The following is a 27,639-nucleotide window of genomic DNA, read 5'->3' on the forward strand; positions in this document are numbered from 1 at the left end:
ATTGCATATGCTGCATAACAGTTACTGTATATTTTTTTCACGTTACCATTCCTATTATCTATGAAACACATTCACAACATTGACTTTATTTTGCGTAATAAATGTGAATTGTCTGAGTGGGCAGATAAAAGTGTCCGTGGGGGAGGTGGGTGGTGGTCGGCATGGCAGCTGGCGTCCAGGGAGAGCAGTGACAAGGAGGAAGGGGGGAAAAAGGGGGAGGGAAGGAGGGGATCCGACATTAAAGCAGCTCAACAAGGAAGCGAAAACCTCAGCGGCGGAGTCTTGCTTTTGTCCTTTCCAACAATCAAGCGATCCGACCAACAAGAAGAAGCCTCATCCGGGTAAAGAGACGGAGAAGACCTCGGTCCGGAAAAATAAGACAGCCGCGCTGGAGCGACTCGTCCCCGGCGCTCTTGGTGCCTTCATGGGTGAGGAGGATGAATGAAAGTGGCCTTTAATTGTCGTGTAAGGGCGGAAGAAGGCCCCCTTTTTCTTGCGGAGAGGAAAATGAGCCATGTCTTGATGAAACAACAAAGGCTGGCGACATTGAACGCAACGCTTCTTCTGCAAAAAACATCAACAAGCTGCAACATGTCGTGCAAACATAACATGAGGGCGAGTTAACAAGTCAGAAGTTCAGCATGCGAGCGTCATACAATAGGACCAAGTCAAAATGATGTACCCGCCACAAAAATGGAGATTCAAGAGCAGTCTGGCATTCAAAACAGCGAACTAATTAGTGGAATTAAAGGCTCACAACATGAATGCACATTTGAATGAATCAGATAGATTTAATCAAAATATCCATCCATCCATTATCTGCACCGCTTACCTCAGTAGGGTCGCGGGGGTGCTGGAGCCCATCCCAGCCGTCTTAGGGCAGTGGACACCCTGAACTGGTTTCCAGACAGTCGCAGGGCACACCGAGACATACAACTAACTCCCTCATTCACACCTATACTGTAATCTCAAACAGTTGTACTATCTTATAATTAATAGGTGTGTGACACTCAAAAGTCAGTATGTAGCTGACCAAATTATAATGTATCCCATTTTAGTTGAATATGGCTCAATATTTCTAAGTTAATTGTGTGAAACACTCAAAATGTCAAGGTACACTGTAGTAGCGTGATGACATCGTCGAGGGATGTCGTTCTGGTGGGCGGGTCTAATAGCTCCTTCGGGAAAGCTGAGTCCGCCATATTGTTTTGAAGTGAATTTCAATAACTCTTATTGATAGGTCGAAATGTAGACTATATGTGAACAAGGACTCTGATTTGTTCAAAGTATATGGGGAAGATTTGTTGTAAAAAGCTTTAACTTTGAAATAAAATGAATAATTGTGAATTATCGGCTGGTTTCCTGGATGAACTACATTTCCCATAATGCTAATGCATGTTTGACCGGCAACGTAACCGGAGGCAGAAAGGCGGTATTTCCCTGCTTCCTTTTTTTCTGTTGGTTGTCTGAGAGTAGGTTATACTTTTTTATATACACCTAATACAGTCAATATTTTACATTGTAGCTGTTTTCCACCGTTGTACAGACGCTGCCCGACCTACGAACGAGTTAGGTTACGGACAATCGTTCGTAAGTTGAATTGTTCGTAAGTTGCTTCAGTGCTATATTTTGGATGTTTATGGTTAAATAAGTATTTTTAAGGCTTGTAAGAGTAACCTGTGTTGTTTTAAACAACAAAAAAAAAAACATTTAATAAAATAATATGCTCTATAAAGATAGAGGTTTTACTTACGCCACAAAGGGTCCTCTTCCGTGGTAAAAAGTGGCCAAAAAAGCGTTCCGACCATTTTCTCAACCGCATCAAGCTTTCTTAATCCACTTCCTTTTCAAAAGAAACGTCTCACCTCTTCTTTACAATTCACACCAACCATATTGAATGGATGCAATAAATAATAAACAATAAAAACGTCAACATTATTAGCGCGCTAGCAATACAGTTCACGTTGTTATAATTACACACGAACTAGGAAGAGGAAACGGATTTCTTCTTCTGGGCGGATGCTGGGTGACATCTCACAGTCCCACGCGGGGGGAAAAAAGCACTACAGTACTGTCCTCTGCACGGAAAAAGGTGCACACAATACAAAATTATTTCAGCAATGTCCTGATAGTTTTCGACATCCCGAAAAAAATGATCATATCTACCGAAATCCGTATGTCGAATGTACGTAAGTCGGTAGGCATCTGTATAAGCAATTTTTAAAAATCATTATACAATACTATTAGGGTGCAGCACAGCCGCTGGGTGGGTAGCGCGCAGCCCCATGGTGTAGAGGTTCAGGGTTCAAGTCCAGCTATCGCAACCTCCCCGTGTGGAGATTGCATGTTCTCCCCATGCCTGCGTAGGTTTCCTCCAGGCACTCCGGTTACCTCCCACATTCCAAGAACATGCATGTCAGGCCACCGAAAAGACTACCATCCCTCCAGCTAAGGCTAGCTTTTTATGCCATTAATTTATTAGTCAGGCCCCCGTGAGAATGGTTTTTCTACCATGTGGCCCCTGTGCTAAAATGAGTTTGATACCCCTCGTTTAGAGGTACCTGGCTCGCCTCAGGTGGTTGAGGACGCTGCCGAGGATGAAGAGGAAGAGCTAAGCGGGGGCGAGGATCCCGACCTTCGCTCCAGCTCCGGCCGGGGCTCGCTGCTCACCCGGCGCGGCATCACCCTGCGGGTGCTACTCAAAGACTGCTTGGTTGAGCCCGGGGACGGCGTGCTGGCCATTCACTACCTGGTAAAGGAACATTTATCTCCCATTCAGCTGAATGTTCACAAATCTCAAATACTCCCCTCCCCTGCAGGGTAAGAACTTCATCGGGGACCTGCTGAACGATGGCAAAATCCGCTGGGTGGAGACGGGTCAGATCTTCAACTCGCCCAGCGCTTGGGCCACCCACTGCAAGCGTCTGGTGAACCCGGCCAAGAAGTCCGGCTGCGGGTGGGCGTCCGTACGCTACCGGGGGCAGAAGCTGGCTCAGTACAAAACTACCTGGCTGCACAAGTACCAGCCCAGTGCTGACATGGTGAGGACATCCTCCATCCGGGGGTTTGTATTTAGCAGGAGTATTTTACATGAATGATTAGGAAAGTTGAGCTCCCCCCAAAAACTGAGATTATGGTCTGACTCTAAAATGTTAACTGCAAATACAATTTTAGGCATACGTTATTGTAAGGCCCCGGGTGTCAGGACCAGAACGGAAACAGGACCCACTTGCGTGACGTTTACCACGAGTTTTATTGAAAGAGAGAGGAAGGGCTGTGCCCACAAGCTGGTGTTCGCTAGGCAGACATGATTGGGATCAAAAATGGATCGTAAGTCGCGACGGGAGAGTAGACGAGGTTGGGATGAAATGAAATGATCTGCATTTATAGAGCGCTTTTCAAGTCAAGACTTCCCAAAGCGCTTTACAGTGTGCTTTACATTTCCCAATAGCGGCCGTGAAGCCATGTATGGCGCTAACCGGCTTATTGGAGGCATTACCCAAGGACACTTCGACATGTAACACGGACGAGCCGGGATTCGAACTGTGATCTCTTGATCCCAAGACGAGCGCTCTACCTCCTGAGCCACTGCCGCCCAGTTTTCCGCCCCTGACACAGCCATCGCTCGCTACAGAAGATCCACTTCCATGTTCGGATCACAATCAGAGTACGAAAATGACTTGCTAGCCGATCAAAACAGGTCGAAGCGGGAGACAACCAGGAGCAAAAAACGGGACATGCGTGAGTCAGGGTCAAAAAGGCTTGCGTAATATACACGGAGATTTGCAGACGGACTGACAACAGGGGATTGACAGGACTGGGTTCAAATAGTGACAGGGAGCCAATCAGAATCTGCAGCGGGCACAGCTGACTCACATCAGTAATCATGACACCTGGATTAATAGCCAGCTGATATAGTCCACAAAACAAATCACAAAATTGTTTTTCCCTTAAAAATGGCCCAGATACATAGAAATCGGAAGTAGCCAAACTAGTACACCATTTTGCTTGCGTTGCATATCGACTAAGAAATAACACGTCTGCGACCGAGCTTGCGTTAAGAATTCCTAAAATCGAACAAATTCCCCCCAAAAGAAATAACTGCAAACCAATTAATGTGTTCCTGGCCTCCCAAAATAATCCAAGTTAGCCCTCGATAGCAATAAAAATATCTTCCTGGTCCCTATAACACATTCAAATAGTAATTTAACATAGAAATACAGTAATAAAAAAAAGATATTAAAAGAATAAAACTTTACCAAGTTGGCGGTTGCTAACGGAGTTGGTAGTTGAAGAGTGAGGGACCACGAAAAGATGCAATGCAATAAATAAGGAAAACGCAAAGGAAACGCATGTACTAACTGGGAAGAGTTGATGCTGGCGTTGAGCAGTCTCGAGGCACTCGGCCCTCTAGTGGTAGCGTCTGGAAATTCCCGAAAATTGGACTATGTTACTTATTTATGTCAGGCAAGATTCCTCATATCTCAAAGTTTTCATAACTAAAGTAGCAGTAGTATATAGAGGCCACTGTACAATATTCTGTTGTCAAAAAGTCTTAATTGTTTACTAAAAAACAATAGTAGTCTTCATACATTTCTTTTGCACATTATGTATTGTTTAAATATCAAGCGAATTATTGATAGAAAGCGGGAGTTTTCAGTCAAAAATCAATGTTGAACCGTCTTCATATTGTTGTTATGCATTGGGGTCTGATTATCTGGCTGAATATTTCTTTTTCTCAAGTAAAATTACTTTGGTCGACACATTTTAAGATGTCATATTTGAGCGTTTTACAGAACTGTCCTACTCAATATGCACGTTTTATACATTTAAGTTGTTTTGGTACCCTACCCTCTCGTTCAGTCACCTGCATTGAAACGAGCGGGGCATTGTTTACTGTGGTTGGTAGATCGAGAAGTTTATCTAGTGGAAGAACGATGTCTTTGTTTTTTGTTATTTTTCCCGATTTTTAGCCATTAGGTGAGCAAGCCCCCCAATTCCAACCCCCTAATCCCGAGCGCCAAGCAAGGAGGCAATGGGTACCAACGTTGTAAGTCTTAGGCCCAACCCTAAGGCTACCGAGCTATGTTCAGACACCTTTTTGCGCCACTAAAATGTTCGTCAGCATGTACTTATTATATACAAAACAGTTTTTAAAAGCGTTATAATCTCCTAATAAACATCAGCGGCCGATTAATCAGTCAGGCCTAAGAATGCTCACTGTGCTTATTTGCAATGCTGATATCAGAGCCTTGTGAGCGAGGAAGACGATGACGAGGACGAAGAGGACGGAAAGTCGGCCACGCAGGCCGAAGAGAAGAACAAAAACAACAAACCTGGAGGACTACACGGTATTTTTTTCCTTCAAAAACTTTCCCCTGCTAGTCAGCAATGTGTTTCCTATTTCAGGCACACACACGGGGAGGCTCTGTGACTTGACTGTTGCCGTTTTTGGGATGAACATGTGAGTTTAATTTCTTCCCTCTTGCTTTTGTCCCAGATGCTTTGGCTCAGAGGAAAACGGACCGAGAGAGAATCCCGGTCAGGTATTGCACTCTGGGCATTCGGGACGTTTCCAGGTAGTCTGTTTTGAAAAGTCGCCACAGGTCAACTTCTAGGAAGTCCATCACAGGGCAATAATCAAACCAATCTTGTTTTCACAGGGACCCTCATACGCTGGTGGAGCTATCTGCCTTTTCAGCCATCAACAGGTTTCAGCCTTTTAACGTGGCCGTGTCCAGTAACGTGCTACTGCTCATGGTAAGAAGAACTTTGAAGAAGAAATGCAAAAAGCCTTTAAAAGGCATCATAATATACTGATCAGTTTCAAGTTTAGTGAACACTCAAAATTGGTTAGCACGTCCGTGGCACAATTCTGACGTCATAGGTTCAATGTCTTCCTGTGCGGAGTTTGCATGTTCTTCCCGTGCCTGCATGGGTTTCCTCCGGGAACTCAGTTTTTCTCCTGCATTCCAAAAACATGCATGGCAGGTTAATTGGCAACTCCATCTTTTCCTTAGATTTAGGTGTGTAATAAATGGTCGTCTCTGTGTCCCGTGACTGGCTGGCAACCAGTTCTTGGTGTCCTCCTGTCCACTGCCCAAAGATAGCTGGGATGGACTCCTGCACCCCCGACCCTAGTGAAGATAAGCAATGCAAATAATGGATGGATAGAAACTCTAAATAAGAAGAGAATATATAAGTAGATTTTAAACTTGCAAGGAGAACAGGAGAGCCCAAACCTCAGATAAGAAATTCCAACATGTTCTAAAAGCTTTCCTCTTGAGCCCCTTCTTTTTTATAAACTCCCAGGTTACAAAAACAGATTAGCCCTAAAAGGCATGGAAACCAAAGAACAGCAACACGGTTGGCTGATGGTGACGTTGATGTGAACTGTGTATAACAGTAAAAATAACTGGCATCCTTTTCAATCTCCTTTGCTGGTGTCCAATATTAAAAACATAATAAACCTCTCATGTATGCATCTCCTTGCTAGGACTTCCACTGCCACTTGACTACCAGTGAGGTGGTGGGCTACCTGGGTGGCCGGTGGGACACAAACACACAACGTAAGTGGTACCTGATTTTAAAAATCCTGTCGAAACAACCAGCCATTTCATCTGTTTTTGTTTTAGTACTCACAGTCTTACGAGCGTTCCCTTGTCGAACGAGGTTGGCAGACAAAGATGCTGCCTCCGCTGTCGAGGAGGAGGTAAGACATGTCGCATAGAACATTCACATTAAAAAGTTAAATACGGACGCTGCCCTACTTACGAACGAGATTCCAGAGGATGGTTTGTTCGTAAGTTGAATTTATTTGTAAGTGCTATATTTTGTATGCTCAAGGATTATATCAGTACGATTAAGGCTTGTATTGTTTGGTACTAAAAAAATAAATATCACAAAATAATATGCTCTATAAAGATAAGTTAAGTTGAGTTTAACTTACTTTTGGAAGATGCGCTTCAATACAAAATCTAACTTCAGCAATGTCCGGATATTTTTCGACATCCTGAAAAAAATGTTCGTATCTATGTTTTTCGTAACTCGAATGGTCATAAGTAGGGGAGCATCTGTACAGCAAACCCCCGTTCTTTTCCAAAAATGTCCTGCAATAATCAAAACCGGCAAAGTAAAAACTTTTATTAAATATATTTTATTATACATTGAAACCAAAGAAAATAAATTGTTTTACATATAAAAGTACCGTACTTTTTACATTATTTCATAAATACTTTCTGCGCTCTAAAATTATAATTTTTAGAATAATATTGCTACTATATTGCACTATTGATTGGTTATCTGAAAAATGATTGATTGACCGACTTTGCCATTTGAGCAGATAAAGCAGCGCTCAATGGAAACCGGATTTTGGCAAAACTCTCAATTTGGCCCCAAACAGTGAGTCATGCACTTATGTTATCAGTGTGACTATGTATTATTATATTTTTTGCGTTTTTGGTTGACATAAATTGATTAAAGATGAATTTACAAAACGATCCACATTACTTTAGATATTTTGTCGCCATCATGTGGACATTATTGGAAAACAATATAGCATAAAACAGCTTTTACCTTCCTTTATTTAGCATGTGGAGAAGTCCAACTTTTGTCGACGATATAAAGTATTTTTCTCTGCCTTTTTGTGCTTTGTGCTTTTGTCGGTCCAGAGCATATTGTTGACATGATGTCGTTGAGAAACTCCGAATTGAAAAAGATTCTATCAAGCATTTAACATATGCTTACAACTTCGACCACGTTATAACGCACAGGCAGACACAGGCAAAAAGGGGGCAGAGGCATAAGCCAATCAGTAGCAAAACCCTGAAAAGTAAACCGCGATACAGCGGGTGATTACTGTATTTCGTTGTTTGTTTATTTATCCTATGTATCAGATCTGCCAGAACCTGTTCATGCGTGGCCTATCACTGGTGGGCTGGTACCACAGCCATCCCCGAGGTCCAGCTCTGCCATCTCTGCAGGACATCGACTCGCAGATGGACCACCAGCTGAAGTTGCAGGGCTCCAACAACGGATTCCAGCCGTGCCTCGGCGTCATATGCGGTACTCGCGAATGTCTTGATAAAAGATCAGCTACAATACGAATGCAGATCAACACAGGGCACATATGGCATTCCAAAAATGTGTCAATTATTTCGATGGGAATACATTTTGTAAGAATAAAAACTTCAAAAGATTTTAAAATCGTAATAAAAATTGTCACGCATGTTTTTTTTTTCCTGGACAATGAAGGAAACACACATCAATTGGCAAAAGTCCAGCAGGTGACAATAATGCACCGTAAAAAAGAAGGAACATTTAACAAGGTCAATTTAAAAAAAAAAGAGCAATGCTTGATATTTGTAGTTTTCATAATTAGCCATTAAATGGCATAGTGTACTACAAAATATCTGTAGTATTTGATAGCACTGAAAATATAATTAAAATATTGCACTTTTATTTTTTGGTGAGTGTGTTGGTGATCTTGAGATCCATAAAATGAGATTTGTCCTGCAGACATTTTTTCAGGACAAGAATCTGTCTAAACCAGGGGTGTCAATCAGGCGGCTCGCGGGCCGGATCACGCCCGCTAAGGGATTGAATCCGGCCCATGAGACAAAGCTCAGAGAAGCGCAAGAGAACAACGGGGTGCAGGTTGAAATATGTCCACTTGATGTTGCCAAAGCCAGGTGCCTCTTACAAAAATGCTGTACTTATTTCTTTCTCTCGCTTTTCTTCCCCTTTTATCTCACTCTGTCTCTTTTTTTCTTTCCTTGTCTCTTTCTGTCTTTTTACCTTTGTTTGGGCTCTTCCTTTTTTCCTATACTCTCTCTTTTCTCTTGCTTGCTTTCCCCTTCTCTTTCCCCTGCCCTCTATTTCTTTTTGGATTTTTTTTTCTCTTTTTTTCCCTCTGTCTTACTATTTCATTTTATCCCTTTTGTTTCTCACTTTCTCTCTCTTGCTCTTTCTCCCTTTTTCTATTTCTTTGTCCCACCCTCTCTCTTTTGCTCTCCCTCTCTTTCTTATTTCTCTCTCATTTTCTTTCCCTCTAATCTACTAGTCCAGGCTCCGGGAGAATGTTTGTTCTATTGTGTGCCCCCCCTAGTGTATACGAGTTTGACACAACTGGTCTAAACAATGAATCCTACATGGACATAATTGTTTTAAGTGAAACATTCTTTTCACCGAAGGCAAATTATCTTTCAATTTTAAGTAGTCATTTTCCTATGTTAAAAAAAAAAAAAGTTTCAACCTAAGTATTGTAGTTTTTATATACATTTTACCTCATTTTTACCTAAAGCGGGAGAAAAAAATAAAGCAGTTATTTTTTTACTTTTGTTTTTTAAAAGGGACAGTATTTTTTTAGCACTTCTTGGTGGTAAAATGTTTTGATTCATAAAAAACAAACATTGATTTAAATAAGCGAAAATGCATAAACCAAAATATAAAAGTGCATTTTTAGAAATACCCAATGGTCGAGCAAATTGCATTTTTACTTAGTAGAAGCTAACATAATTGTATGCCATCTTGCTCCTACAAGTACCCGAAATCCCCAAAAACCTGGCGAAAGGCTGGGCAAAAACATTGAAAGTAATGGTCACTTTGAGCTTCCCTAGTTGGTATTCTTCCTTGTGCTTTTTAGTACTTGATTTCATCTGCACTACACCAAGGTTTGGGAACCTTTTTTGACCCAAAGAGCCATAAAAGCAAACATATTTTTAATAAAAGATAAAGAATCGAGAGAGCCCAACTTCTATTCTAAGACCGCTCTCCAGACAAAAAGTAATTATTCAGCACATTTATTTCTGTGTGACATTTGATGATTTGATCAACTCTATGAAACAATGACAGAGCTCGTGTCGCAAATCAATAATATACCACTTAAAATGTGTCTCCCTCGGTTACCTAAAGAGGTGGAAGCTCATTTTACTTTCATTTTGTGTCCTAAATAATAATGTCAAAGCAAAGTTCTTTAGTAAAAATGTCACAAATGACTGCCAACGGAAGGATATCTTTGTATTTACCTTCGGCACAGACTGCACTAACCGAGAGAGAAAGGAGTGTCATGTGCTATGTGCAGAGATCCACCCACCTCTACCGCTCACCCAATCAAATTGCTCTGAGTGTTTTGCTGGCATTTTCACCCGTTTACAGTTTGTTTGTGGGTTCTCATCATAAAGTATCTCAACAGCGAACGTACATAGTCTAAGGAGCTTCCATATAACGGTTTCCTTAGTGACCTACATCCAGAACGGGGTAAATTAGTGTGACACCCTGACTGTAAATTGTTGTTGAAAAGTGCCTAAAATACTGGACTGAAACAATTAATCCTTAGTGATGCCTCGACTTTGCATGAACCACAATTAGAATAAATCCCCAAACTTTGGAACGCCGCTGTGAAACATGCTGCCTTCATATTTTATCCCAGAGCCGTATGTACTCATGAAAAGAGCCATATTTTGGTCGCGAGCCATAGGTTCTTGACCGCTGTACTTCACAATACAGTGTGGTGTTGTGGTCAAATATTACACACTGTCCCACAACGTTTTAATTTACTTTAATTAATTTACTTTTCCTACTTCACTTAAATAAAATAAAAAAAATAAATGAAATGATTTAAGTACTACATATTTTTCTAGAAATATTATTGAAAAAGGCAAAGTACGGAAATATTTTAAGTCAATAAAACCGACAATGAAGTAAAAACATTGGACAATGAAAAATGGCTACTTTACTTATTTTACCCCAAGTTCTGTATGTTCCACATGGACCTATAGCCGTTTATCTATATCAAATATAAAATGATCTGGGTCTGAACATATACAAAACTCCAGCCATTTCTTAAAGGAAATAAGTTTTTTTCCCAATTTCGACCATTCACATTGGTCATACGTTAAACCATGGGTGTGAAACGGGCGGCCTGCGGGCCGGCTAAGGGATTGAATCCGGCCCGCGAAACAACGCTGAGGGAAGCGCAAGAATAAAAAAGGGCTGCAGGTTGAAATATGTCCACTTGATGTAGCTAAAGCCAGGTGCCTCTCACAAACGCTGTACTTGGGAGTTCTTTCTCTCTCGCTCTTCCTCCCTTTTTCTCTCACTCTCTATCTCTCTGTCTTTTTCTCTTGCTTTGTTCCTCTTTGACCCTTTCTCTCTGTCTTTTTACCTTCTTTTGCTCTTTTTTGCTTTCTTGCTTTCTCCTCTCTATTTTTCTCTGGATTTCTTTCTCCTTCTTTACCCCTCACTATTTCTCTTTTTATCTCTTGTTTCTCACATTCTCTCTCTCTCTTTGTCCCGCTCCCTCTCTCTCATTTCTTTCGCTGTTTTTCTTTCTCTAATCTTCTAGTCCGGCCCCCGAGAGAATGTTCTGTCGTGTGGCCCCAGAGTTAAAATGAGTTTGACACCCCTGCTTTAGACCCCGCGATAGCTCCTCTGAATAACATGAAACTTAGGCAGAGCCATCTCAGAACCAGAGACAAGTATAGAAAGAATATTTTGGAACTACAGCAGTGACAGTTTCATATTTTATAATTAAAATACAAAATAGATTTCAACTGTTTTCCAGGACCATACTATCATGGTAACCAAGGCGTGGCCTCCACTATTACACCGTTCTGGGTTGTACCTCCACCTGAGGTAAGCTTGGCAACATATTTATTTTACCTTATCAAAGACTGATCTGCCCATGTGCTAATTAAATAAAACAAAACAAATCAAACGTCCAATTCTCCATGAAGCTCAAGCTTTGTGTGTGTGTGGTTGCAGCAAAGGCCCAATGACTACGGGATCCCTGTGGCAGTGGAGGTCACGTATGTTCAGGACAACTTTCTCACAAGTGACGTCCTCAATGAGATGGTAAAACCTCATGCTCTATAATATAATGCACGATTAAACGAAATATAAATCGATATAGCGATGTGACGTAGTGAGATTGTGTTATCGCAACACACAGCTTTTTTTTTTTTTTCAAGGATTTAGTTTCACGTTTGTGTTTTTTTCCCTTTTGATATTCGAGCGACTAAGTGTTTGGGCAAACAGAATTGTCACAGTTTGGATGTTACCTGCGCCAGCCAATCAGGGGCAAGTTTTAACGGCACTAGTCAATAAAGGCAAGGCAAAGTTTGAACGCAGCAAGCTATACCACACACCCACCACAACGCTAACAAAGCTCCCCAGAAGAGGGTGCTGTTTTTTAAGGTTAAAGCATGTTATGATTCAGTACAGACGCTCCCCTACTTTCGAATTATGTAAAACAGGAGATACGAACATTTTTTTCACGATTTTGAAAAATATCTAGACATTGCTGTAAGTTAGATTTTGTATTGTGTGCACCTTTTTCTGAGTACAGGACATTACTGTAGTGCTTCTTTCCGCTGCTGCCGGCGAGTGGTGGCGCTGTGAGAGGTCACTCTTCATCCACCCAAAGAAGACATCCGCTTCCTCTTCCTAGTTTGTGTGTAAACATTCTATACTGTATCTCCAGCGCGCTAAGAACTTTGACAATTTTATTGTTTAATATCTCGTGCATCTATTCAATATGGTTGATGTAAAGTGTAAAGAGGTGAGCGTTTCGTTTGAAATGAAATTGGAATAAGAAAGCTTGATGCAATTGAGAAAATGGTTGGATCGCTTTTTTCCGGCCACTCTCTAACACAGAGGAGGACCTCTTGAAGCCTTTCTTTCAAAAGTAAGTGACACTTAACTTTATTTATCTTTATATTGCATATTATTTTATGAAATGTTTGAATTTTAGCACCAAACAATATAGGTTACTCATACAAGCCTTAAACATAAATTCCATACAAAATATAGCACTAAAGCAGCTTACGAACAAATTCAACTTACGAACGTTCGTCCGGAACCTATCTTGTTCCTAAGTAGGGCAGCGTCTGTACTCACAAAAACTAGCACAGTAAATGCACTTTCCTTTCTCAAATTAAAGATGTTGCATTGCAATACTAGTCTGAAAAATCTCAATTTTTCTTCCCCCCAAAATCGTCCAGCCCTACTGTATAAAGAATGAAAAACCAGAATCCTGAACACAAAATGTCTGCAGGTGCTGTTGGTGGACTTCTACAAGGGAGCTCCGGACCTTGTTCACTTCAACCAGTACTGGTGTCCTGACACCACCATGATGGACAAGATTAAGGTAAAAGAAAATGATAGACACAAGTTTGTAAAATAAAGCTGATGGGGATTCGGCTGCAAAAAATAATTCTCACAATAATGGCAGCAAATTAATTACATTTTACACCAAATAACTTATCCCACCCCTCAAGGGCTCACTAAGTTGCCACGCCCCAAAGGACCAAGCCTACTCCCAGATCCTGGAGCACGTCTACAGCCAGCTGAACAGCGTTCAATGAAATGTACACACTTTTCCGTTTACCTTCAAAAAGTATACGGCAGACTGGGAGTGGAACTCCCTTGAGTTGTTTGTGAGTATTCATGCTTGTTGAGGTTACATCGAGATTATATTATTGTATCTTAAATGGCAGTTCTTAAATGCTTGACATAAGGCTTACAAATGTCAAATTTGAGAATCAGAGTATTTAGTTAGCTAGAAGTGGTCATTTTTTGATGAGTTGTTCCACATTATTCCTCGTTTGTCTTTTTTGTTCCCTTAACTTATTTTTGCACCTCCATGAGAAAACCGCCTGAAGCCTGCTGATTGTTGTTCTACAGGGCACACTGGAAATATTTAAAACACAACTGCCTTTTTTGTCCACTTAAGTATTAAGAAAATTAAAATCACTTGGATATTTCGGTGACTTTCGTTTATTGTAAGTGGGCGAGTTCAGGAAAGATGCACGTACAAATATAAAGGCAATGAACAATTCTGGTTAATTTGAGTTCTCATACCAAAAGGATAAAAATACAGCTTACATCTAACATTTTACAGGGTAGGACAATATTCACATAAAAAGACTACATGCAAATTTTTAAATGGCTTTGAATATAAAAACAATACTATAGCGAGCTTGCATACGTTTAATACGATTCCGTGGAATATTTAAGACTGACTAAAAAAAAGCGCTTTACAATCAGGAAATGAACGAGGTTTTTCAAAACGTATCAAATATACTGGGAAAAAATGAGCTCTGTGTTTCACAAAACAGCCGGTAGTGTAGTAAATGTGTTACAGTGCACACACGCACAAGTGCCACAGATTACAAATTGAACAAAAAAAATAAGAAATAGTGGACCATTCAGTTGGTAACTTAGTTTTGGTTTTCAAACTTCCTGTTCCAAAAGGCACTTGACACAAAAGCTCTTTTTCCCCTTTACACGGCTAAAAGTCCATACACAGTGCTAAGATACCACATGTAAACATATAAGACAAGATCCAAAACACGGTGTGGAATCTGCTTCTGTGGTTGGTAAATGCACGAACACTGCTCCAACAACAACAAAACAACCCCAAACATTCTTGAACCAAACATTCCCTTGATGTTTTCCCTTTGACGGTTTTTAAAATCCTCAATTCTACATAAGGGATTATTGCATGGTGGAAGTGCAGAAGAGGAACACTATCTGCTTGAGGCACTGGAAAAACACTCCATCCTTAGATGCGTTAGTGCCCCCTACTGGTGTATACGTTAACATAAGTATGGAAACTTTATTCGGGGGTCATTAACGCCTTTTTGTGTCCTTAACTCGAATGTAAATTGTTGTGTCGTTCCACTTTGTTATTTCCACTTGCATCAAGAGCACAAGGACAAAAATCGCTGCTCAAGTGCGGAAATTGCAGTGGAAAGTAGCAGGTTCACATTGGGGACATAAAGACTGAGCACTGCCAGCAGCGTCATTCGTTCAGGCACTCCGTAATACACGGGCTTGAAAAAGAGGACAGGAAGAATAGTGAAACAAAATGGACAACACCCACTTGACTGGTGCCGAGTCATTGAAATGTTTCAAAAAGACGAGACTAAACCATTTCAAGGACAAAACCCTGAAAGGCTGATTAGTGGCTATGCAAAACCCTTATTTTGAGAGTGTATTCTATATTTAAAACAGCCTTATTAAGGTGCACGTTCAAGCAAAATATTTTCTTTTCAATCGGTCTACAATGTTCCATCGCCGTTCTACTGCGGTCTTGAGCTGTCATACGAGTGAGGACAAAAAGCATGCGAGAACTTTAAGTCTGAGATAGGAAATACGAAATGAATCCAAGTGCCTTGAATAGGCGTTATTGTTACCATACTAAAAAGCGCCGGGGTGGTTAGAAACCTTAGATAAAAAGGCCTGCAGGGGGCATTACTGAGGCGCTCAGATTTGAAGCGGGGCCAACTTGAGCTTTACAGTTTACTTTGTCTCAGTGGAAAAATCAAGAGATGTTAAGAGTCCATCCTCTGAGCAGAACCAGCTTTAGAGTGGACCGGACCGCGCCAGGTCCGTCCCGGTTCTTGCTCCTCACCACCCTTTCCAGCGTGCGTTCCTACCTCAGTGAGGCAACGGAACCAGCACCTCCACGTAGTTGAGGGGAAAAAACCCCGACTGGCTGTTGAGCATGCCTTCATACCAGTTCTCATCGATCTGATTGGTCAGCGTGATGATGTCGCCCTCGCGGAAGCCCAGCTCGCCCTCGTTCTCTGGCTCAAAGTCGTAGAGCGCCTTGCAGCTGGGTTGCTCTGGGACTGTGAGAAAAGTAGGACTCAGAGTATGAACCAAAACATGTAACAATGATTGTTAATTACATAAAGATGATATAAAATTAACAACCAGTTCAAACCAGGCGTCAATGAATTCATCCTACCTATTACTGACTCCAGTGTTTTCGCAGGGTTTAATTGGTCCTGCTAGAGTCTCATAAACTTGTATTTTAAAATATAGTATAAATACATATAAATCAAAATCACTTTTAAAGTTTTAATATAAATGATCACAAATGTCATGGTGTGTATTTGTGCTCCATATCCTAGTCACTTAGCCCTACCCACGTTCTATAGCGCACTCTCACGCAAAGATGACATTTGGTTGTTGCGTTGTTTGTCTCATCTACCCTGCACTGCGGTTAGACGGCTGGGTAAAATGTGACATTGATGAGTGCCACCAGAAAAGAAGGATTAGCACCGAGCAGAAAACGCCCAGGACCTTGTCGCACTGCCAGCATTTTCATCAGATAATAATCATGCGGCACTGCCTTGGCAAGCAATTAGAAAAAATCCTTCAGAGCAGGACGATGCTTCGTTAGACAGTAGCTCATAAGTTGCGCATCACAAGAACTTCCTGTAAACCACCAACTAAGAACCAGCATTCTTTAATAGCTGCAGTAAAAACAGCAGCAGAACTGATATTTCAATACCTGTCAACTTATACGAACAGGTTCCCCATAATTGTGGTCATCGATGTAAGGAAAAATTGGCTGAGGTTGGCAGATATGAGTTTAACACTGTAACTTACCAAATCAGTCATAAGAGTATTACATTTAAAACTCATATCAGTGATTTGTTCTTTACTCGCTGATATACCTTAAAATAGTGAGCGGATTTTTGTGCATTAAACTTTTATCTGATTAACCATGCATTTTGTGGGTGTGACTTGTTTGCCTCTCATAACTAGTGTATTTACGAGGAAAACTGTTTCATCCCACATTCAAAAAACATGCATGTCGGGTTCATTGGCCGGTCCAAATTGTCCCTAGGTGTGAATGAGCGAGTGAGTTGTCTGTCTCTGTGTGCCCTGCGACTGGCTGGCAACCAGTTCAGGGTATCCCATGCCCACTGCCCGAGGATAGCTGGGATGGGCTTCAGCTGCCCCGCGACCCTACTGAGGATAAGTGGTGCAGGTAATGGAAGGATGGACGGATGAATGGATGGAATCGTTTACCAAGGCAAACATTCGTCATGCTCTAGCTTTTTGACTGTGCTCTAAAAATGCTCTAAAAAGAATGCAATTGACTTGAAATGTACATTAGCCTTACTCCATTACATGGGAAACAAAGGTATCATTGCATTGCTCCTTTAGACATAATTTTTCTGAACATCAACTTAAAACCATCCCCACTCTTTCCCCCTGCATCCTCCATCCCACACAACCACTCATGGTCGGATCTGACCTGGGACCAGCATAGCACACACCAGAGGTCCATAAACAAACTACACAATTGTGTCCAAACAACTCGCTCTTTGTGAGGCGTCACTGGCGAGCTTTTAAAGTGCCAAGAAACGATCAGCCCTTCTGTCTGTAACAATGTGTTACAATGAAAGGTATTTTGTACCGACATGAATGCAGATGCTATGCTAACGTGAACTCGAACAAATATAATTCATTTATAGTATTATCAGAATTTGAATATAAAAATAGAATGCAAAGAAGTCAAATCCTAACCTACATTAAAAGAGCGATAACATTTAAGTTAAGAACATGTCCATTTTGAGTACACAGGTTATGTAATATTTTTTTTTATTTCTCCCCAAAAAATAATCCATACTATTAGCAGAATTAGCTTATTTAGCTAATGGCTAACTTTCCTCACTGTGCCATATATAGAAAAAAATAACTTAAAACAAGCACCCAGAAAATCGATAATCTAGTAGAACATGCTTGTAATTTAAGTCCGACTTTTCTTATTTCATTTCAAAAAATAAAATATCATAGAATTAGACAAATTACACTTGAACAAAGGCAGCCCTGCGACTGACTGTCTGGCAACCAGTTCAGGGTGTCCCCTGCCCACTGTCCGAAGATAGCTGGATAGCTGGGATGGGCTCCAGCACCCCGCGACCCTACTGAGGATAAGTAGTGCAGATAATGGATAGATTTACACTTGAACAACCTTTCTGTCTTGTAGTTGCATTGAAATGAATTAAACCTAAAAATGCAAATAATCAAGTCCTCTTGAACAGCTCACCTAAAATTTGAGGATGATATACATAATACAAGACCACACCATTTAAAAAGTGGCTCTCTGAGTTCTCTTTTTTAAAACAAACATGCAGGAAGTGGATTCGTTTCACCATGTGCAATGTACACTCTAAGCTAATGTTGAAACGAGGATGTGTGCCTTCTTCCTTCTTTGACACACACGTTCCAAAACAAACACACGAGAGAACAAGAGAAATCCGTTTTGCGCCCACTATTGACATGCACGAGTGTTGCTTCCGAAAAGAAAATCTGGCCTAGTAAATTGACGTCACCATAAGAGGAACAAACAAGGTCAGTCAGACAATGGCAAGGCAGAAGGAACACACATGTGTTATGACTCTGGATGTGTGTAACATAAGTGTGCTGGATTGCACCCACTCATTCAGGTCTTGTGCAATCACGTTGGAAATAGCTGGAATGTTTATTGGCTGGGTTTCGCAGAAACACATTTGACTGCCTCCTCCAATCAGTGTTGTGTATTTTTCCCGGAATTGCCGGACATATGAACATAAAACTCCTAATACTGAGGAGCTTACCTGAGTTGCGAGAAGGCATCGGCGCCATAGAAGTGGGGTGTACCCCATTGGAGTGGTGGTCTTCACCGAAATCAAACAAAGGTTTGGGTTTGGGTGTGTATTCACGTCTTGGTCGAGACTGGGCCTCGTTCATCCTGTGTGTATTTAGAAGTAAAAATTAAAACATGAAACACTTCATTAGCAGTAAAATTACCGTTTTTCAAAAAAAATTCTACCTCTATTATTCAAAATAATGTTCAGGGTTTGGCGTTGACACCTTGGCCTGCAGAGTGCCAACAGAGCCCTCCACCAGGCACTGTTTTCAACTCTTCTTTAAGATGTTTAAGTCATGCGTTTTCCTATCATGACCCCATTTAAGATGGCGATTACCAAGACGAGCACATATCCACTACTGCACCAAAAACGCAAATGAGGTCCGTGTCGCCTAAAATGTGAGCCCTATATTTTAAGATGACAGCACCATGGCTAACATACTATGGAGAGTTGTGCCAAATTGCAACACGCATATTCTTTCTGCGTGATTAACTTCGGCAAGCTGAGATTGACGCAGATCACACAGAAAGAGAACAGTAGCGTTTTTTGATCGACAACTTCCACTGCTGTTCAATTTGGATGTATAAATTGAAGACTTGATGTGCGGGTAAAAAAGTTGCAATATCCTGATTAAGTTGTAAATATTGATAAAGTACTGTTAAACCTTCCATTTTGCTCCTATTCTGTGGTATATGAATAATGTTGGCAAAAACATGAGACAAATTTCCCTCTAGAAGGGCGTCATAAACCTTTCCAGATGTCACAACGGTGTTTTGTATAAATAGCGCATGTGTTGTGGAACAGAGCAGCTCGCAGTTTTCCTCTGTGTCTTGCACACTTGAAGAATTTGGTGACAAGACGGCCAAAATTATCAAACATGTTTAATACTCAAGGCCATTAGCGCCGCTTTGCATGCTGTTGGCACTAGGTATGCATCGATGGCGTTTTGGGGGACAACCCTGGATTTAACCAAGTGTTTGTGAGTTAAGTTCATCGCACCTTTCTCCGAGCTTGTCAGAAAGCTCTTCCAAGACCTGAACTGCCTGCCGATGATACTGCAGTTGCGACTCAACCAGAGACGAGAGCTGGCTCACCTGCTCAATCTACTCACAAACAGAGCGCAATGTCAAAGAAAATAACCAAATGAAGTCACTGATAACAGTCCCAGTTTACACACATCGGTCTCCAACAGGTTATACATGCTCGTCTCCGCAACTTCCTTCGATTCGTGAAACTTCTCCAGTGCCTGTCTGATGTCTTCTTCCGGAATCTTTCCCTGGCGCTTTTTTTTGTAGTCGTAGTCCAGGCGGCGCCCTTCAAGCTTTTTGAGGTGGTGCTGTAAAGATTGGATAGTGTTAAGTCTCCACTGAGCATAGCTTAAAAAGTCATATAAGGAATGGTGGGAACCTGAATTTCTCTTAGGTCCTTGTCACACAAGCCTTGCAACGGATCTATGAAATTTTGCTTCACATCAATGTCTAGCGAATCTTTGACTTCTGCCATCCTCTTCATGGCTTCGCCGACTTCCACAAGCGCCCCACCTGAAGATGGACACATGATGGACAGTTCAGCAACATATTTAAGATGAAATGTTAAATACGATGCGTTACACATGTCTATTGTTTTAGTCTGTAATGTGGAACCCTTTCATCAACTTCATTCGTGATTCATGTCTTCACAACAACAAATGCTTCAACCAACAATTATAGGTGAGCACACCATACCAAAGTTGGTCTCCTCTCCGAGTTCCCTCCCATACTTGGTCATGCACTCTCCCAGAAGCCCCTCTGCCTGGGGATAGCCGGGGTTCTTCACCTGACCACGGATTTTAGACATGGTGTTCAACATGGATAGTTTGGCCCTCGAGGCTGCCAGAGGAGAAAGACTCAGATAAACAGTTCCAAAACATAAGATACGCTTCTGCAAACAGAAAGAAGCCGTCCCATTTGTAATCTCACCAGGGTTGGGCTGAAGATATTCCGATGTTTTGGATATCACCTCTGCAACAGCTTTACTGGTAACGTCCACTTTCTACAAAGACACAGCATGAACTCAAAACCGATGGTATGGCTAGAGTCTCAAATGTTCTGGGAAATTATGGGAACTTTCATGAATGATCAATTCTATTTTACTATGAAAGAATTATCCTACCCGCTCCAAATCTCTGAAGTCATCATCAAGTTTGGTTCCTTCAGCGCCGCCAACTTTCTCACTCACCATCTAGTGGCAGAGAAACAGAAAGCACCATGGAGGTTGGAGGGTAGAGGGTAGAACAAATGCTGAGGTAATTTCATGAGGCCCATGAGATTCTCATCGACACAACCAACTGCGTGCCAAAGGCCACCTTACATGAAAACTTGCCTTGGCATTTAATAACGGTTTTCTGCCTAATTTAGTTCAGTCCTCCAAAGCAGCTAATAAAGGTTTGTTTGAAATATTACCATCTTGAATTATAGAGCAAAAGTGAAACAATTAAAGTATAATCTGCGGCTTTGTTGAAATGTGGTGTCTTTTGGTGGATAGGGCTAAAGGTATTTCATTGATTTATCTAAATGAATGGCTAAAAACTTACCACGCCAAAATAATTTTCCCGTCTTTTAAGGGATAACACTCGTATGGGATAATATAAAATGAAAAATCAATACAATAGTGAACCCGAAGTACTGTACATCAGTGTGAAGGATATCAACTGAAACGTTTTATAAGCACTATCCACTCCAGACTATGAGGAGTTGATCCTTTATTTAGCAACTCCACAGACTATAAATGTTCTGATACCATGTAAGCTTAGTTTACACAACTCGCAAGGAGAAGTCGACCGGTTAGTCATAAAGTCAAACGACTGAGTGTGTACTTTGTGTTAAGTAGCTCCAGGTTCACAATTTCGATAACTGATGATTTACAGCCCTGAGTTGGAAAATAACTGCATGACCCACTTTTTAAGCATAATAAAGTGTCTTTTTATCCTTAAATCATGCCAAAACTTAAGTAAAAAATGTAACTTATGCGCCAGCATTTGTGAAAGAGTGAATATCGATGAGAGTGACTAAACTAAAAAAATAGTTTAAAATATTAGTACGAGTTCAAATACTTTAGTGATGACTGCAAGTGATTGACATATACTGTACAGTATTTGAAGAAAGGCTAAGGCTGAAGTGTAGCCTTGAAGCACTCACGTCACAAGATAGCGCTGATTTCCACCTTTAGTAGACTAAACATCAAAGAAATGAAGGTTTACAACCACAGGCTTCCAGGGTCTGGTTTACGTTTCTATTGAAGTTATTCAGCCTTAATAAGGATAATAAAGACAAACCTTAACAAAACAAAGCAGTAGATAAACACAGAAATGTAGCAAAAACTAAAAAAAAAAAAGCCCCCTGCCATGAATGTCAAATCCAAATGCAAGTAAGAAGTAAAAAAAAGAGAAAGAAAATCAATGAAAATTAATTGAGTCTATAAACAACAGGACAATGTAGATTAAAAAAACGATCAACAAAATGAATAAGCAGAGTGTGAAAGCAAAGATGCTTTAAATCACATAGCAAACCAGACAAATCAGGACAAAACAGATTGAACTCATGTCCAAAGCTTGTTACGAAAATATCGAGTATGTCAGGAAAACCAGCACATTTTAACTTTTTCCTCTCGGAGCTGTGTACCACGAAAGAAAAACATTCAGTGCAGCCAAGAATCAACTCATGAGAATTGGTCAATAATTCCACCTGACTTGGACAAAGAGAAGAAAATAGCCGGTGGCAAATGATTTACAGCCATCGTTCCTGGCTGCAAGTTATTTACTTTGTGGTATTTTATCATCTTATTTATAGTAATTTGCATTTTAGGATGAGCACAGTGCTGTCATTTTGAATGTATAGCGTTTGTTCATTCCAACAGACGACAAAAGAATTTGGTCTTTTCAAGTAGAAGCGCTTACATCAAAAACTAAATAAGCCTTCACACGTAGTATCTGTATACATTTTCCATGTATTTTAACTTATTTTAAAAGAGAAAGATGGTACCCGATTGTTGTGCTACTCAACTATTTATAAATTAAAATCCTGCGACCGATAAGTAATTCAATTATTGACATGATGATTAAATAATATGGTGATGCCAAAAGGTCGTTAAAATAAGGTTGACTAACTAATAACAATAAACAAAGAAAACACCACGATATGTGCTCGCTTCGTCCACTCCCAAGCTCCCACTACATGAGTCACTGATTTATGTGTCATCATGAAGTGAATTGAATGCCAGAAGTTCATAACAAATTGGTAACCCCTTTTACTCAGTATGTGGAGGAGGCTAAAACATTAATATTTTTCTTTAGCATATAGGAAAGATTAAATGATAAATCAAATAAAATCAGAATCATTGCTTGCTTGCCAAAAAGTAAACTATGTTATAGTTGTCTTTAGTCTACAAGTATGCCGTACTGTCAAGCGATCGCACCAAAGCTTTTATTGATAAGTTTTAGGTGTCAAGGAAGCAATACATTTTCACTCTTTCAAGATCTTAATTTGTCAGAGAGGAGAAAAGATCTCCTTTAGTTGTTGGCAAGAGAAGTTACAGGTACTGTAGTCTTCTGTTCTTATAATTAACTGTTAAGAATTTTAAGTGAAAATGATTTTCTTATCTCAAGTGAACCATTTTTTGCTGATGTGTACTTTTTTTCAAGGGAAGCTTCACATCCCCAATGAATATACAGCAGTCTATTTACTGTATTGGCCAGTGTAATTTGCCAACTGAATTTTCCAAAGGCCAAATATTAACGTAGAAGGCATTTGTTCATGGAATAGCGATGTGGTTACTGTAGTCTCACTTCCTCTCCCTTAAATAATGTTTTCCTGGTTGGAATTTGGCACGCGTCACAACAATACAGAAAAAAAATGACCCTCTCAAAGAGAAAACATTTTATAATTCCTCATAAAGATCTTTATCATTATGTTTTAAAACAAGAGGCAACAATGTATTGCTAAAACTAAAGACCATAAATGAAATAATAATCTTGTACATTAATCATGAGTTCTACCTCAGTTTTTTTTCCCATGACGCAGTAGACCAGCAGTGCCATTTTTCTTGTAGTATATAGGTAATGATTTTGTGCGCAAAAAAATCACATGCAGGATAACAGAAAATTCTTAAAAAAATACTATGACTGCCTTGTGGGTTTCACAGTAATTGTAGAGGAGCTCGCAGACATAAATCTTCTCCCCTCAAGCCACTCCCGCTGTATGTACAAACCCCAAAGGAAGTGTAATTTTATTTATCGACCCTTTCTTGTTCAATGCGTTTGGAGTTGATGATGTAAGAGGATAAACACACACAAAAAAACTAGCGTAAACAAGGATGTGCGCACTGCTAAGCACTGATATTCAGTCCCATTTCCTGTTCGCTTCCAGTGAGGAAATCTGTACGTTGTCAACTGTTATTGAGAAGAGGGGATAACAAAATAAATGTAGTCCATAAAAACAAAGAATGAATAAATCTTAAGGAGAAAATAGTGCTCTTTAATTGTAAAACAGAGGTGGGCAGTACACTTGGTAAAAGGGCCTCAATGGGTGAATTAGCCACATCTTACATCCACCACTATCATTTCACCATTACTGTATATAAAACTCACGAGTACACCTATATCTAAAAAAGTAAAATAAAAAAGGCAAATATATTGATTAATTGTTCCACCAAGTGTCTTTAGCATGATCAAATATGTACAAAAAAAAACTTGCAGATATTACATTTGTCAGGCTAAAATCAATAATTTTGTGAAAAAGAGTTCTGAGTAACCAGATTGGAAGAAGCGACACACAAAACGTCATTACGCAAAAAGACGTACTTTCCCAATCGATTTTTAGTGAAGGTGATTCTATTCAGGTCACTCAACATAATCTATTAAGTACCGCAGTGGTTTCACGCAAGCTCCAAAAGTGTGCTTTGTTGCTTGTGCATTCATGCTATAATGAATGTATCTGAGAATAAACAAATTCATGTGAGTTAGCAAGAGTTAGCGTGTATAATCCGATGCTATACTTAAGCAATGTTCATTTTTGCTTGTCCGAAGATTAAAAAAAAAAAAAGCCCAAAACAAATTTGATCATGTGTGGCTTGCATCAGAAAAACGAATTCTGGTCACATCAGGGCTTTGGAACCAATGGCTCGCGAGCCATTAATGGTTCTTTTCATTAATACAGAGAAAATAAATCCTACTTTCGCAAAATTCATACATAGCATTCCAATTTTGACCAGCACAGAATTGAGTCCAGTGCACACGTAGCTGACTGCACTGAAAGTATGAATGGTTCGGTCCAGTATATAAAGAACATATCCCGCAGTAGAATTTACAGTCAAGGTGTCACACCGACAGACCCCGTTTTGGCTGTACAGTGGGACCTTGCTACTTCGCGGTTCCACGTTTGCGGGTTCAGAGCTTCGAGAGTCAAAGAAATAATAATAAAAATAATAAATTAAAAAAAAATATATATATATATATATATATATATATTTATTTTTTTTAAGCATTTTTGAAGGGGCGTCGCTACTTCACAGATTTTCATTTTTCGCGGGTGGTTTTGGTCCCCATTAACCCGGTCTAAAAAAACAATAATAATAAAATTAAATACATTTTTTTTAAAAAAATTAAGCATTTTTGAAGGGGCTTCGCTACTTCTTGGATTTTCACTTTTCGCGGGTGGTTTTGGTTCCCATTAACCGCGATAACCGAGGGATTACTGTACATCGCTAATAAATCCTTCATAAGGAAGCTTATTAAACAATTTGGGTTCACTGTTGAGACACTTAATGATTAAAAACCCACAGAAAAACTTGACAGAAACGGCAGCAAAGCACACAGAGAAATATGATTGAGTGCGCGGTAGGGGTGGACAGAGCTATGCAGACAGAGCCCTTCTGTATGCCCAGCGCTGACTGCACCAAATGTAAATACGTCGATATCCTCGTTTTCAGTATTTTGTGAAATTTACAAAAAAAACTCTGCTTGCACCTTGTTTTTAGACAATTATTTATTAAAAAATGAAGGTCAAAATAAGCTTCAACCATCTTGAGTAATTGTTGGAGGGAGACGAGTATAAAGTGATATATTTGTTGACATTTGGGACATCGGCTCTACCATCGTTCTTATTCCATAACTGTTATCATATCATAAAATATCACACAGTGAAATAAAAAATGCTGAAGAATAAACTTTTGTCTGGAGACTGGGTTTAGCGGTTTTAATGAATGTTCTATCAAAATATCGTGTGGCTGTTTCCCAAAATCAGATCAAAATATTTTGCTTTTATGGCTCTTTGATCTAAAAAGGTTCCCGACCCCTGATCTAATATCACACAGTGAAATAAAATGCACTGAACATTTTGATTTTGTTTTGAGAGTGGGTTTGGCGGTTTTGCTGAAATTTGTCTAACAATATATTGTATGGCTCGCTCATAAATGACAAATAAAAATTCTTAATATTTTGCTATTATGGGTCGAATAGGTTCCTGACCCCTGGGTTACATGAATAAGAATTCCATAGATGAAAGGGGTAACTCATAAATCCTAATAGTCTCGGATTTCAAAATCCTGTGCACATCTCCATGGCAATACAAAACAAAAGAATATGGTCTTTTTTTTACCATTTCAAGCAAATTATAGTCATCGTTAACATATATTGATGTTTTGATAATTAGTGGAGAGGTGTTGTAAAAGGATAGTGGGGATGTTTGGAGGCGTTCTAAGGGATGAGCAGGGCACCTGTATGATGCGGTAGGGGTAAACCATTGAAAGCTGTCGGGCCCTGCTGTCGACCCGAATTACATGGCCGCTTTCTTGTGTCCCGTTTCATCTGGATTGATGAAAGCATGACCAACTTAGGTGCCGAGGTGCTTAACTTGTTTGGGTGTTTGGGCATTTGGGTTGGCCATGGTCCAAAAATGTTTGTGTGTGTTTTTTGCCATTTTTATTTTCTTTGTTCTTGTACGTGTTTGTCTTGCTGTCGGTCACCCCTCTTGAGGGATATGACCGTGGTAGGTAGATATTTTTCCTCTTAAAAACAAGCATGTTCAGAATATCAATTCCTGACCTCAGATAGTGTTAGCAATTCACCCCATTCCTGTGTTTACATGCAAGTTTGTCTGAGATTGCAACACAATGCAACCGTCAGGGATTTCTGTCTGTTCCTGACAGGAAACTTGAGGCAGAAACCAACAGAAACCAAATGTCTTTCCTGCTTGAATCAGCAGGGATGGTGCAAAAATAAAAAAAATTACACACTCTTGTGCGCAGGTTCAGGATTAGGAGTAGTTCTGGAAGAAGAGTTTATTTAAAGTTGAAGAAAAACACAATGCATTTGAAGTTTTCAAACTCATCAACTGTGAGGGGAAAAGTAGAGACGTCAACAGTGGTGCACAATAGACATCCTGGATTAACAACAGAAAAAAGTAACAGAACACAGCTGGAGTGGAAAGGAGGTTACTAGGTCTTCCAGAGAGCTGACCCATTTTTTATCTTTCTAAATTAGCTCAAAATGTTGGCAAGAGCACATTACCACTATTTGCTGGGAGACATTTTGTGCTAAATCCATTCGCCTGGAAGATTCACCTCCACTTTAATTAGCTTGGGGGTGGGGAGGAAGAGATAGAAATACATAACAGAAAAAAACTAATTCAAAAAACAGCATATGATGCAAATTTTCTTCAAATGACACCGCAAAAAGTAGAAAACCTAAGCTTAGGAGTCAAAAGAACATTCAAACGCGAACTATATAGCGTTAGCGTAAATGCTAAGTCAGAGGAGTTGGGTTAGCTAGCCGACCCCGAAGCGGGGTGGTGTCGCTGGTCTAAAAGAAGGGAAAGTTGAACGAACCTGGCTGGCTTTATAAAACTGCTTCTTCAGGCCTGCCACAGACATTTTGGAGGCTTCTTCAACTTCAATGCGACTTTAGTGGCGTGAACGTGTCCCAAGTTGGGGAAATGAGCCCAAAAAGGTTTATCGAGGTATCATAGGAACGCAAAGACGTCCGTCAACTGGGTCGGGACACGCCGACTGACCACGATCACATCCAAGGGGGTGTCCTCCTTAAGTGTCACCGGGCATAAACGTAGCAGGCGGTTCCGAAAGGGGAATTCGGTCTGGTGGTGAGTTGGGCAGACTTTCCACGTAGTCACGCAAACAAATCCTGCAGAGGAATGAAATGATTCTGGGGCAGCTT

At 40.3% G+C, this 27,639-nt stretch overlaps 2 protein-coding genes across 2 annotated transcripts; one reads left to right on the top strand and one right to left on the bottom strand.

The window, feature by feature from the left end:
* The first annotated feature begins 204 nt into the window (after positions 1–204).
* mpnd (MPN domain containing) lies at positions 205–13,763 on the top strand. Its single transcript, XM_088348959.1, has 13 exons — positions 205–428; positions 2,556–2,752; positions 2,820–3,041; positions 5,249–5,351; positions 5,501–5,579; positions 5,664–5,760; positions 6,497–6,569; positions 6,636–6,712; positions 7,896–8,064; positions 11,564–11,634; positions 11,764–11,853; positions 13,055–13,147; positions 13,278–13,763. The coding sequence occupies exons 1-13, from the start codon at positions 425–427 to the stop codon at positions 13,362–13,364; spliced, it is 1,362 nt and encodes a 453-aa protein (XP_088205085.1). The 5' UTR covers positions 205–424; the 3' UTR covers positions 13,365–13,763.
* sh3gl1b (SH3-domain GRB2-like 1b) lies at positions 13,761–27,639 on the bottom strand. Its single transcript, XM_088348960.1, has 9 exons — positions 27,294–27,639; positions 20,586–20,654; positions 20,393–20,465; positions 20,159–20,302; positions 19,842–19,975; positions 19,612–19,770; positions 19,434–19,537; positions 18,402–18,535; positions 13,761–15,635 (listed from the first exon to the last, which is right to left on the bottom strand). The coding sequence occupies exons 1-9, from the start codon at positions 27,336–27,338 to the stop codon at positions 15,442–15,444; spliced, it is 1,056 nt and encodes a 351-aa protein (XP_088205086.1). The 5' UTR covers positions 27,339–27,639; the 3' UTR covers positions 13,761–15,441.

The sequence above is a fragment of the Urocampus carinirostris genome, chromosome 12, assembly GCF_059441175.1.
Source record: "Urocampus carinirostris isolate Australia breed hairy pipefish chromosome 12, RoL_Ucar_1.0, whole genome shotgun sequence".
Taxonomy (NCBI): Eukaryota; Metazoa; Chordata; class Actinopteri; order Syngnathiformes; family Syngnathidae; genus Urocampus; species Urocampus carinirostris.

What these genes read in the sequence shown, in the direction of transcription:
- mpnd (XM_088348959.1), top strand. An exon ending in ACCAGCCCAGTGCTGACATG is followed by an intron (nt 3,042 to 5,248) that starts GTGAGGACATCC and finishes TGCTGATATCAG; the next exon opens with AGCCTTGTGAGCGAGGAAGA. An exon ending in GGGTTGTACCTCCACCTGAG is followed by an intron (nt 11,635 to 11,763) that starts GTAAGCTTGGCA and finishes GTGTGGTTGCAG; the next exon opens with CAAAGGCCCAATGACTACGG.
- sh3gl1b (XM_088348960.1), bottom strand. Translation starts at nt 27,338, where the DNA reads ATGTCTGTGGCAGGCCTGAAGAAGCAGTTTTATAAAGCCAGCCAG. An exon ending in CGGAGAGGAGACCAACTTTG is followed by an intron (nt 19,976 to 20,158) that starts GTATGGTGTGCT and finishes GTCCATCTTCAG; the next exon opens with GTGGGGCGCTTGTGGAAGTC. An exon ending in ATAACCTGTTGGAGACCGAT is followed by an intron (nt 19,538 to 19,611) that starts GTGTGTAAACTG and finishes GTTTGTGAGTAG; the next exon opens with ATTGAGCAGGTGAGCCAGCT.